Source organism: Boleophthalmus pectinirostris, unplaced genomic scaffold (genome assembly GCF_026225935.1).
Source record: "Boleophthalmus pectinirostris isolate CB_2022bp ecotype Guang Dong unplaced genomic scaffold, ASM2622593v1 HiC_scaffold_4, whole genome shotgun sequence".
NCBI classification, from domain to species: domain Eukaryota; kingdom Metazoa; phylum Chordata; class Actinopteri; order Gobiiformes; family Gobiidae; genus Boleophthalmus; species Boleophthalmus pectinirostris.
The window spans coordinates 2,650,454-2,663,515 of record NW_026571353.1 but is presented as its reverse complement, the minus strand read 5'-3'; the positions used below and the strand labels follow the sequence as shown (position 1 = coordinate 2,663,515).

Below are 13,062 nucleotides of genomic sequence, written 5' to 3'. Positions count from 1 at the left end.
TTGGAGTAATCTTGCGTTTTTAGTCTGTCTGCATCTCCAACACCCAAAATGCTCTGTTCTACCTTGTGATGTCATGAAGCAGTAGTTTTTATGTGAACTCTTTTTACCGTTTGTTCAGTAGAGATCGCAGATTCCAGAGCTGAAATTATTGTTCAATGAACCCGTTCATATTTTGGCGGAAGGTAATCTGAACACACTGTATTCCTGTCTGATGAATGAACTGTGAGCGCGTTCATTCTGGAGTCTGTGAACTGCATGAGCTTCTATTTAACTTGGTTCAATAGGGTGCCACATTTCTTTAGGGTTCCAGGCGTGAACCCATCTGAACACACCATAAAGAGCCCACAATATTTAGCGGAAAAACATTCAATCTGGCAACAACGCTCGCCCCCAGCGTCGCATCGCTGCATGCGTCATCGAAACAAGACGGAGGGTAGGAGTGAAAGCTGCAGCTGCTCCTCGTGTGACTGAACACAAACACTGGGGAAATGCTCTTCCCTAAATGCTCACGTGAACCCTGGTTGGATGAGGATTCAAAATTTAATATGAAGATGAAATCTAACACATAGTTTCATTGTTAAAACTGATCAAATCATTGCTGTCTGTGGTTCTGTATGCGCTTTGGTGTGATATTGAAAAATAATCGCTCGCAGCAACGTATTAAAAAAAAAAAAAGATCAATGAACTAGTTCTTTTTTTGGTACTATGAATGAACTGTTAACTCTAAACAATTATGAACTATGATCATTTTGAAATTTGTGAACTGAACTTTGAACTACTTCATGTAGAAAGTGAGCTTTTCCAACACATCTGAAATGATCCAAGTGATTCTAGTGAAAGTGTATGGGGATTAAAACACTGTGAAGCACTTCATGGATTAGCACATGACATCACAAGGTGGAACAGGGTGTTTTCTGTTTGAAAGAAGAAGCTTAAGTGTGCAGGCTTTGTGTGTTAAACATGTGTGAAAGAAAAAAAACACAAGTCCAGGTCTGTTTGTGATGGGATAATGACATTAAAACATAGATCAGTAAAATGATGAGTTTTGTTTTAGCTTTTATCAGATTCTAAAAACAGACAGGCTGATTTGTTCAAGTTAAACACGTAAATTTGAAATAACATTACAGTCACAAGCTAACCAGCATAGGTATTATAGTCTGATTTCTGGGCCTTACTTAAATACAGTGTTGGGAAGGTGACTTTTAAAATGTATTTCCCTACAGATTACAGATTATATACCTCAAAATGTAGTTTGTAACATAATCCATTAAATGATTTAAAGTGAGTAACGTAATCTGAATACTTTGGATTACTTGATTTGCTGTAGAGAAGCAAAGACGAGGATATCGTAACTTGTTTTGTCTGCTAAAAGAAAATAAAAAACCCAGACTTTACTTAATCGTATTAAAAATATTATTGATAGAAGAGGAGGAGACACGGTCTACACGGCATGATTTAGTCCTGTTAAATCCTGTTTTAGTCCTGGTTTAGTCCTGGTTTTAGACCTGTTTTAGACCTGGTTTAGTCCTGGTTTTAGACCTGTTTTAGACCTGGTTTAGTCCTGGTTTTAGATCTGTTTTAGACCTGGTTTAGTCCTGGTTTAGCTCTAGTTTAGACCTGGTTTTAATCCTGGTTTTAGACCTGGTTTAGATCTAGTTTAGTTTCTGGCAATGAGTGGAATTACTGAAAAAAAACAAAAAAAACGGATATAGCCCAAAATGTGAAAACGGGAAAATACCACTGTGTAATCAATTTATTTCAACAAAGTAACTGTAATCTAATTACCACTCATTGAAACAGTAACTGTAAATGAATACAGTTACTCATAATTTGTACTCTGATTACATAACTCTGGTACATGTAATCTGTTACTCCCCAACACTGCTTAAATATTCTTGAAACTCCAAAAATGTGATATTAATCAGATTTTGAGTGCGCCTGAAACCACAGCCACTTTCTCAGTTATTGTTAAAATGAAACACCCAGACGGGACTATGAAAGCTCCTGTTGATCACAGGCTCCTGAAAACATTTAGTTTGAGTCCAGTTTGTTTTCAGAGCATTTAAAAACACATCAGGCTGTTTGCTTACATGTCCAGTGTGTCACTATGGTAATTGCTGAACATTCTGCCATAGACATACACGTGTTACCAGTGCTGTGTAAATGTTTCACATTTGCATGTGTAGATTCTGAAAAAATGTGTGTTATGTTGACAGTAACTGGTAACGACGTACAGGAAGTGAACGCCCTGTTTAAAGTTGTCATTGCCATTAGCTCATTAACAACGGAAACGAGTGCATGTTTTCATCAAGGGTCTTTTGACCAAGACAGGAAGTGACTGAATGAACAGAATGTGACATTTTCAGACTAAAGTGTGGAGTCGTACAACACAGAATCCCAGTGTCTTTGTGTGTGCAGAGCTTTGTACATGACACGTCTGTTGTTTGTTGTTGCAGTGATCAGCCAAAGCCGGTGTTTGCTCTTGGTTTCACTGTGATGAGCCTGTAGAAGGACAGGAAGCAGACTCCTACACTTGTCCTCTGCTCACTTCCAAAAACACAGTCCCATGACTTGCTGTTTTTAGTTAAACATTTTTTGCCAAATAAGCTGAAATAAGAAACAGGCCCTGTTTCCAAAGAAAAATTATGTAATAAAATAAAGATGAGAGTGGAATGAATGTTCTAGTCTCACTGTACAAGATTATGTAGAATGTTTGTGCTTGTGTTTAGACAGAGCTTTTATTTGTAAGAGCAGAACTAAAGGCATCAGTGCATCTGTTATTCTGGTCATGTGGTCATCATTAGCTCTGAAGTAAAAAGCGCTTCCACCAAAATGGACATTTTAGTCTTAGCCTAAAACCTGTATTGTTAATTTGAGTTATGCAGCACTTCTAAACTCTGTTTTTGTTGTTTATGTTGTTTTTGTTGTTGTTTTCATGAGGGGCTGTTGCTGACAGGCTACTTGTTAACACACTTTACTGTACTCGATATTTCTTTTTCTTGCACATGCTCATCAACTGTATGTAAGATTTAGATTTTAAATACCATAAATTTCATCTATTTTTGTTTCAAGATATGAGGGACACATGTTCAAATCAAATATATCTTTTACTGATTTATTCTGGAAAACACTGTTTTTTTTTGTTTTTTTTTGGCTCAAGACGATTATCCCATCAGAGAGCAGAATGAGACTGCACGGGGGGGGGGGGGGGGGAATTCTGGAGGCTCTGAGCTTCACATGAGACCTGAACATAAACTGAGAATGAGACAAACTTGGATGTGTCTCTATGTGCAGGTGAAGACTCTGCTGACACAGGTTTTCAGTTGTTATAAAACCTTTTTAAAATAGTAAGTGCGCAGGCTCTATAAAGTTTTTCATCCTGAAGCACAGTGTGTTCACACATGTTCAGCGACTCACTGTAACATTTTGTGTGTGTGTTGTTTTGCAGTGATCCGACAGCTGAACACGTCCATCGCCATCTCCAGTCTGACCTCAGGCCAGTGCCGCCTGTCTCCTCTCATTCAGGTGATCCAGGACTGCAGCCAGCTCTACCACTTCACCGTCAAGCTCCTCTTCAAACTGCACGCATGTAAGCACCAGCACTGCATACAACAAGTATATGTTCAGCTCCACACATGACACTGCTCCAGCCAGCAGTCAGTCACATGCAGAGAGAACACAGAGTCTGCTCTTTAGACAACTATGCAAGCATTTGTCCAGAGAACCACTCAGACTCTTATCCCAGTCTGTGTTAGGGCCGCTCCATTACCTTATGTTTACTGCCCTCAAAACATGAAAACAAGTTTAACATTTTAGTTTAACAGTTTGCAGTGGTTCAAAGTGTTTCAACAGTTTGCAGTGGTTCAAAGTGTTTCCTCACTTACAGTATGCATTCAGAGCATTCTAGGTATTCATCATGATGAGTTTATATATTCTCGGACCGTAAAACACTTACAGTTAGATGCAGACAGTACTCTGCTTCCTCCAGAGACCTCCAGAGCTGCTTATACAATATATCTGTACTGGGGCAAGACTCATTTTACTCACATACATGGAAGAAAATCAAGTACACAAAAAAAAAACAATTATTTAAATCATATTTGAATTCACTATTCAAATTATTATTTGCTTAGAAATCAAGAACACAAAGAGATGAAAATGAAAGTAGGTGACCTTACAGAATTCGACTGTTGTAAACATGGAAAAGTACAGTTTTTCCACTTAATTTTGTGGCTATGATTGCTAATAAAAACAAAAAAAAGAGAGAGAGAACTAATTTACTTGGCAATTCAGTGTAAACAAGTTATTTGCATCTCCTGCAGCTCTAGTGAAGCTCTAGTAGTTTTTGCTAAAAGAGTGTAACATGGCCACTGCAGGGGCCGTAGTTTGTGTCGTAGCAGATTTAAAATGAGACACAAAATATCCAAACATACAGTACATACATTATAGAAGGTTTATACAAATTTTTATAAACTGAGCTGCAGCACGGATCAGAATTCTCAGGTGGAATTTGCTGCTTACCTGTCAGACTGCAGAATTGTTGACCTGGTTTATGAATAATGTTTTATAATAACATTATAATTATTAACAACATTATAATTATTAAAACATTAACAACCAAAGACGTGATTGCTGGACTTTAGTCATAATATTCTTATTGAGCCAAAAACAGAGCACAACTCAAATTGTACAGGATCAACAGCGCTCAATGCTTTTTGGTATATCAAGTTAAAATAAAAAATACATTTCACAACACTGACAACAAACATAGTAACGGCCTGCGGAGGTACAGATATCTGTGAATTTGGAGATGTTATTCACATAGTTACCGATTCTAAAAAAAAAATCTAAAAAAAGGGGTTGCCACACTTTCTTAAATGACTGTAGTTTATCTTTTAACAAATATCATATTCTCTCTAGATGTAAAATGTTAACAACGTCTCATAGCCACATTTTACAGCTTGGTACTGACGGCCCCTTCCATGACATTAAGAGTAGTTTCTTAGCATTAATATGACTATAGAGGCTTTGCACCGTCACGTGTCCCCATGACAACACTACCTACTCCGCCATGACACCGGGCACACTATGTCATTGACTTCAGTAGCATCAGAGAAACATGGGCAGGTTTTGTTGTGTATTTGGTTGTTCTAGATGCTCTGAATGGGATAAAATGATTCGTTTCTTCACTGTTCCTCTGGAAATGACTAATCAGGAGCTCAAACAAGGGAATTATCAAAAAAAAGACACGGATTATGGCTAGAGAACATAAACCACAAAGAGATTTCCAATGGTCCCATCAAGACACACTCACGTCACTTTCATCAAGGTATTTACTATTTAAATTGTTTCATAGCGTATTTAATGAAAGAAGCACATTTACTGAACTAAAATTTCATTAATTTAGTCAGGAAAACCTGCACTAGTTTACTATTCAACAAACCCACACTGGGCTCCTGTGATCAACATGGTGCACGAGTCGAAGAGTCTGTGAGCCGAACATCGAAAGAATCGGCCATGAAAAGATCCTCGCGAACGTTAGAAAGATCCACTCACAAAAAGTGATTAATTCTAGAAGACAAAGGCAAGAAAGAAAACATGGGTCCTACGACAAGTCCTACGACAGCGCTGGAAGATCCAGTTTCTACTGCCACTCACACTGCATTTACATTTTAGTTCAGTAAATGTGCTCTTGTCATTAAATAAGCTATGAAACAGTTTAAATAGCAAATACCTTGATGAAAGTGACGTGAGTGTGTCTTGATGGGACCATAGGAAATCTCTTCGTGGTTTATGTTGTCTAGACATAATCTGCGTCTTTTTTTTGATAATTCCCTTGTTTGATCCTGATGAGTCATTTCCAGAGGAACAGTGAAGAAACGATTCGTTTTATCCCTTTCAGAGCGTCTAGAACAACCAAATACACAACAAAACCTGCCCATGTTTCTCCAATGCTGCTGAAGTCAATGACATATCGTGCCTGGTGTCATGGCGGTGTAGGTACCATTCCCATGGGGGACACATGACGGTGCAAAGCCTCTATAGGAAATGAACTGCTTTTGGGCTTATCTCAGATTATTAAATACTTCTGATGTACCAAGGATAATTAACAAGGGTTCCGGCAATAATGTCATTTTAACAATCTGCGATATTGTATTAAACACATCAGACCAGTAGGCGGCCACTTTTGGACTCGAGAAAAATGCATGGCTTAACGTTGCATCAAAGGACTGACATTTAATGACTGCTGGACTTTAAATCATAAGATTAATATTCTACATTTGTGGAGCCAAGCCAAAAAAATTATGATTGTTCCACATTTTCAGAGATTTCTTTCAAAAACAGTGAATCTACCAAATTTTACACATGATCTCAACCTCACTGGGAAATTCGAATCATGTCCGTTCCAAAATTCCTGTGTTTACATTTACAGGGCCCATATTAGTCTATTTTCTGATTTATGTTCTAATGTTTCCTCATCACAAACAGACCTGGAGTTGTGTTTTCTTCATTCACACATGTTTAACACACAAACCTTGCACATTTACTTTACACACTCCACCTTGTGATGTCATGTGGTAATATATTCTAATGTAGTTTCCTCATTAAAACAGACCTGGGTTTGTCTTTTGTTTCATTCACACATGTTTAACACACAAACTCTCCATATTTAAACTGAGTTCAAAAACTGAAAAAACAGAAAGCACTCTGGTAAACTCTACACACCTTCACTAGAATCATTTGGATGATTTTAGCCCTGGAGTTGCTGATCTTTATCTTTTCTGAACTAAAGTGACTTGAAAACTACAGCTTCATGACATCACAAGGTGGAACAGAGCATTTTGAGCTTTGGGGATGTAGACAGACTGATGATAAAGATTTACTCAGACATGTGTGAATGAAACAAAACACATCTCCTTTCAAAACACCAGTCCAGGAAAGACTTTACACCAAATCATCAAACTGTTGGAGGCATGTCGTGGACTGAAAGAAAATATATTTTGGAGATGTCCTCATATTGTTCCATTTTGGAGGGAAACTCACAAATCATTAGAAACAGTGTTCTCTATTGACCAGTTCGACTTGAAACAGTTATGTGGGTCTCCTGATGGGTGAAAATGTGACGTATAAAGTTAAATACCAGTTTCAGATTTTGAGTGCAGCTGCTAAGAAAGCTCTAACCAGTAAATGGCTTAGTTCACCAACATTGGATGAGTGGTTTGAGATTGTTTATGATATTTTTAAGATGGGCAAAGCAAGGGAGGCAAGTTATTTGTATAGCACAATTCGTACACAAAGTAATTCAAAGTGCTTTACAGAATAAGAAATACATTAAAATCACGATAAAAACAAATCAAAACATAAATAATCATCACAAAATTAAAGATTAAAATTAAAAAAGAGAGAGAGACATTAATGACCGTATTTTCCGGGCTATTAGACGCACTCTTAAGCTTCTAACCCCATCAAAAAACTTCCCCGCGCCCCACAATCCAGAGCGCCCTATACCCAAATCCAATCGGGTGTCCCAGCACGACTTTAGTAAACTACAAAGCCGCAACACCCGCAGAACACACAAACACACATGGAGCAGACAACGACCGCACAGCGAAACACACCCACAGCCACACTCATCACTCCACGCCGACGAGGAACGGAATGGAGGAACGAACCGAAAAAGTGCAATGTGCCACTTCTAGACACAACTGAACAACTGAGTCACTGTGAACACGCCGACAATCCGTTGGTCCCAGACAACACCCTCCCTACACGCCACAACTGAACAAAGCCCAGAGTCTCTGTGAACGCCACAAACAAACAAAACCACTCACCCATCACACTGTTGGGTTTCCTTTAAATCCGGTGCGGTTCATTTGTGAAAAAAGTTCAAAAAATAGACCATTTAATGACAGTGCGTCTTATAATCCAGAGCACCTAATAGCCCGGAAAATACAGTACATAAATTAGAGAGAAGAGGGCGGAATGAAAACCTTTCAGTCATATGCACAGTGAAACAGAACCGTTTTGATGTTGTCTCACATGTTCAGGAAGACTGTTCCAGGTTTTAGCTGCATGAACTTGTTTAGTCGTGACTCTGGGCACCAGCAGGAGGTCGGTCCCTGAGCTCCTCAGAGTGTGAGATGGTTCATATGACACTAACATGTCACAGATGGACTTTGGTGCTCGGCCATGGAGAGACTTGTACAAGCAGAGCTGCTTTAAAGTCTCTGAGGCACAGGAGCCAGTGCAGAGACCTGAGCACAGGACTTATGTGCTTGTACTTCCTAGTTCGAATAAGGACCCGAGCTGCAGTGTTCTGGATGTTCTGCAGCGTCTCACAGCTCGTTTGGAGAGACCAGTGAGCAGAACATTACAGTATCTAACCTACTGGAGACAAACACATGGATAAGTTTCTCCAAGTCTGCTTTAGACAGTAAACCTTATTGATCTGATGTGGCTGTTAAAGTTCAAGTCTGAGTCCATTATTACCCTGAGATTTCTTGCATGATTTAAAGGTTTTAGAGAGAGAGACTGGAGGTGACTAGATAGAGAGAAATACTTTTAGGAAAGGCTGCAACAAGACAAATATAAGAACAAATGGAAACAGTGGACTGAATTGATCAAGACCAGATTTTGTGTAACCCTTTACTTAGTTTTTCTTGCAATTGGTTGTAATAACTATTCATGTGTGTTCATCAAAGGCACAGCCCACATATTATACTGTATTTGTCTTTTTCATACCACTTAAAAATGAAAAATAAAGAATTACAAAAAAAAAGTAAAGAAACAAAACACGACTCCTAGTATTTTAGTATGATTTAAAGCTCACGAGGTAATATTGTGTCCTGAACCCACTTCAAATCACAGTAGTCCAGTAATCTTTGTCATTTTCCTGGCATGTGTGTAACCCTAGTGTGTGTTCATTTTGTACTGTGTGTTCGTATTCTATTGTGTGTTCGTATTCTATTGTGTGTTCATATTCTATTGTGTGTTCGTATTCTATTGTGTGTTCATATTGTGTGTCTGTCTCTCAGGTCTCCCGGCTGACACTCTCCAAGGACACCGCGACCGCTTCCACGACCAGTTCCACAGGTAGGAGGCGCTGGCCCAGGGCTAAACCTGTCCTAGTGGAAAAGAATTAGTGTGGCTCCTAAAGAACACTGCAACCTAACTCTGCCTCGCCCACACGCACACACACACACACGTACACACACACACGTACACACACACACACGCACGCACGCACGCACGTACACACATGCAAATGCAACCCGGGCATTTCCACACACACCCATAGGATACATACACAGAACACTGGGCGCTTTTAAGTCTAAAGGAGCATTTTCTGTGCTCTTCCCTCTTTATATTAGAATCAGAAAAGCTTCTTTGTTATTGTCAGTGTACAAGATTCACGAGACAGGACTAGTGATGTAGGGCAAACCCATACACTAGTCACGTTTTTTTTTCAGTGAGTCGTTTTTCCTTATTTGCATTGTAGATTTTGACTGGAGGCATCACACCTCTGAATGAACAAAAATGGACAGTAGTAAACAAAAAGTGTGAATTTACTCTGTAGAATTTAAATTTGAGATAAAATAGCCTTTGAGGGGGAGATTTCATTGTGAACTAGGGGTGGGCGATATCTCGATATTTAAAATTTGAGATATTTTTAAAACTCGATATGAATTCTGACATATCGTATATATCGATATGATGTTTATTTTCAGTTTTGATTTCGCCGCTTCGCTTGTTTGTCTTCTCTGTGTGCGCCCCCGCCTCCCTGATTTTGCTACCATGTCTCATTCACTCCTCACTATCGCCGTGAATGCAGAAAGTTGGTACCAATGAAAAGCTTCGAGCACCACGAAACTTTTCCATCATTTACAGACAAAACCATCAGCAGCACATCCTCTGTCACAGAGAACAATCATATTCCACTGAGTCGTGTCCTGTAGTCCGAAAGAAACTGAACGCATCAGCAGCACAAGGAAAGAACTGTTTATGCAAATGAGCCATGCATTTTTAAGTTTTGTTTCTGTAAAACGTAAACACATGTGCACAAAGCTGCATTAAACACATTATAATCTGAAACGGGCTGATGTGGCTCTAGAGTCGTTATGTTTATATGTTGTAAAGTTTAGTCATGTAAAGTTTATTTATGCAGAAGATTTTAATTAATAATCAGTTGCAGTGTCACTTGTACAATAGTGTTTGGAAGCATTGGGTTTGATCTGCAGTAGATTGTGGGAAACCTCACAGCTCCTTTCACTGGTGAGGAACATGAATCTGTTAAAATAATGAACCTCCTGAGCTTCCTCTCTTAAAGGAGTATTCAGTTACAGTTACTGTTTCCATGACAGGTAATTGGATTACAGTTACTTTGTTGAAATAAATGGGATTACATGGCGGTCTAAACCAGGACTAATTCAGGGTTGAACCAGGACTGAACCCAGGTCTAAACCAGGACTAAAACCAGGTCTGAACTAGATCTAAACCAGGACTAAAACCAGGTCTAAACCAGGTCTAAACCAGGACTAAAACCAGGTCTAAACCAGGTCTAAATCAGGACTAAAACCAGGACTAAAACCAGGTCTAAACCAGGTCTAAACCAGGACTAAAACCAGGTCTAAACCAGGTCTAAACCAGGACTAAACCAGGTCTAAACCAGGTCTAAACCAGGTCTAAAACAGGTCTAAACCAGGTCTAAACCAGGTCTAAACCAGGTCTAAACCAGGTCTAAACCAGGACTAAAACAGGATTTAACAGGACGAAACCACGCTGCGCGGACCGTGTCTCCTCCTCTATAATAATATAATATTTTCAATAAGGTTAAGTAAAGTCTGGGCTTTTTATTTTCTTTTAGCACACAAAACATTTTATGTGAAGTTATCCTAGTCTTTGCTTCTCTACAGCAAATCAAGTAATCCAAAGTATTCAGATTACGTTACTCACTTTAAGTAATTTAATGGATTATGTTACAAACTACATTTTGAGGTATGTAATCTGTAATCTGTAAGGGAATACATTTTAAAAGTCACCTTCCCAACACTGTCCATGGTATGGCATTGAATGTATCCATCTTGCATTATAGGTTTTTTAGTGCTTACAAAGAGCCTGGTGACGTCGCTTGCTTGTCTCCATGAACAGATACGTTTAATGCTATACTGTGGGACATTTAAAGTTAAGCAATATCATCCCCATGGAGACAAGCCAGTAAAGGATGCACCACAAAATTACATGAAATCCAATTTATAAAAACTTAACTACAGATACTGTATTTTCCGGGTTATTAGACGCGCTCTTAGGCCTCCAACCCCATCAAAAAACGACTGCGCCCTACAATCCAGAGCCCCTATACACGAATCCACTCAGGTGTCCCAGCACCACTTCAGTAAACTACAAACACACACCACCTGCAGAACACACAAACACACACGGAGCAGACAGCGACCGCACAGAGAAACACACCCACAGACACACTCATCACTCCACGCCGACGAGGAACGGAACGGAGGAACAAACCGAAAAAGCGAGTGCAATGTGCCACTTCTAGACTCAACTGAACAACTGAGTCACTGTGAACACGCCGACAATCCAGCGTCCCAGACAGCACCCTCCCTACACGCCACAACTGAACAAAGCCCAGAGTCACCGTGAACGCCACAAACAAACAAAACCACTCACCCATCACACTGTTGGGTTTCATTTAAAGTTCGGTACGGTTGTATTTTGTTAATAGTGTGGAAAATATGGTACATTAAAGGCTCCAGATTGTGCTATTTTCTAATCCAGGGGTCTCCAACCTGTAGCTCGGGAGCTACCAGTATCTCCCCACCCTCTTCATAGTAGCTCGCCAAGGGATTTACAATCGAATAATTCATGGCACAGTACAAAGTAATCAAGAGATAAATCTGGCTCTGGCTCTTGTTCTGTTTGCGAGTAGGACATCGTCACAGTCACACATGTGTACAGATGTGTTAAGACGAGTACAAGGCCTTTACGTACAGACCAGAGGACAGACGGGCCGAGCTGAGGCCCTCGTCACTGTCCAGGTTTTGTATCACTGGAAAAATAACTGTTTGTGTTTGTGTTGCAGCCTGAAAACCTTCTTCAACAAAGCTCGAGACATGTTGTACTTCAAGAGGCTCATCCAGATCCCCCGGCTGCCTGATGTAAGTCTCTTTGCCCCAGCGTGTGTGTGTGTGTGTGTGTGCGTGTATGCGTGTGTGCGTGTGTGCGTAGCTGAAAACAACCTGTATTTACTCAAAACACACAAGGACCAGTGCAAAGGACCAGACCAAACACATTCCTCACAAGACAAGAAACAAGCCTGGGTCGATGAGAACGAGTCAGGACGAGTTTTTACATAATTACACATAATTAAATACATAAATTGAGTCCACAATTTGAGTAAAACCAATTTAAGAATCTGTAGTTCATGAAGAAACACTAAAATGACAACACAAATATGAAATGTAAAATAAAAAATCATGTGATCCAAATGAAACTGTAGTGGCAATTTATCCTTCAAACACAAACAATAACACATTTTGAAGATTGATACATTGCTGAAGTAAATATACAATGAATTATAATATTGCAATTCATTTATGCCTCTGACGCAATAACTCTAGAGCTGATTTATAGCACAAAAACTATTCTAAATATACAATATTGTTAGAAAATCATGAGATGCAATAAATAAATAGCAGAATTAAACATTTTGGTGCATCTGTAATGAGTCATAGAAGTTAATAATTCAACCTTTTACAGATTCAGTCTTATAACGTAGCCAAAAAATAATCCCATTAGTGCTAAGAAAAGTGCACGCAGTAAATAATAACCCTAAAATTCTATAGTTCCAGTTTTCATAAACCGATAAATTGATACTGTGATTATCGTGACAGGCCAGAGCTTCACACAGAAAACTCATAAATGTCCAAACAATAAAACGTTTTACTTGGTTTATTTGACCTTATTATTATTTGACCTTTTCTTGCATCTTCGTCTTTCTGCCCTAATGGCCAGTGTTGGGAAGGTTATTTTTAAAATGTATTCCCC

The 13,062-nt window shown here is 39.2% G+C and overlaps 1 protein-coding gene across 1 annotated transcript in view; it reads left to right on the top strand.

The window, feature by feature from the left end:
• Window positions 1-13,062, top strand: part of hip1rb (huntingtin interacting protein 1 related b) — a 72,590-nt gene that overhangs the window by 40,263 nt on the left and 19,265 nt on the right. Inside the window, 3 exon segments of the mRNA XM_020938307.2 lie at window positions 3,449-3,589; window positions 9,036-9,093; window positions 12,098-12,173. Of these exon segments, the coding sequence (XP_020793966.2) occupies window positions 3,449-3,589; window positions 9,036-9,093; window positions 12,098-12,173 (275 nt within the window).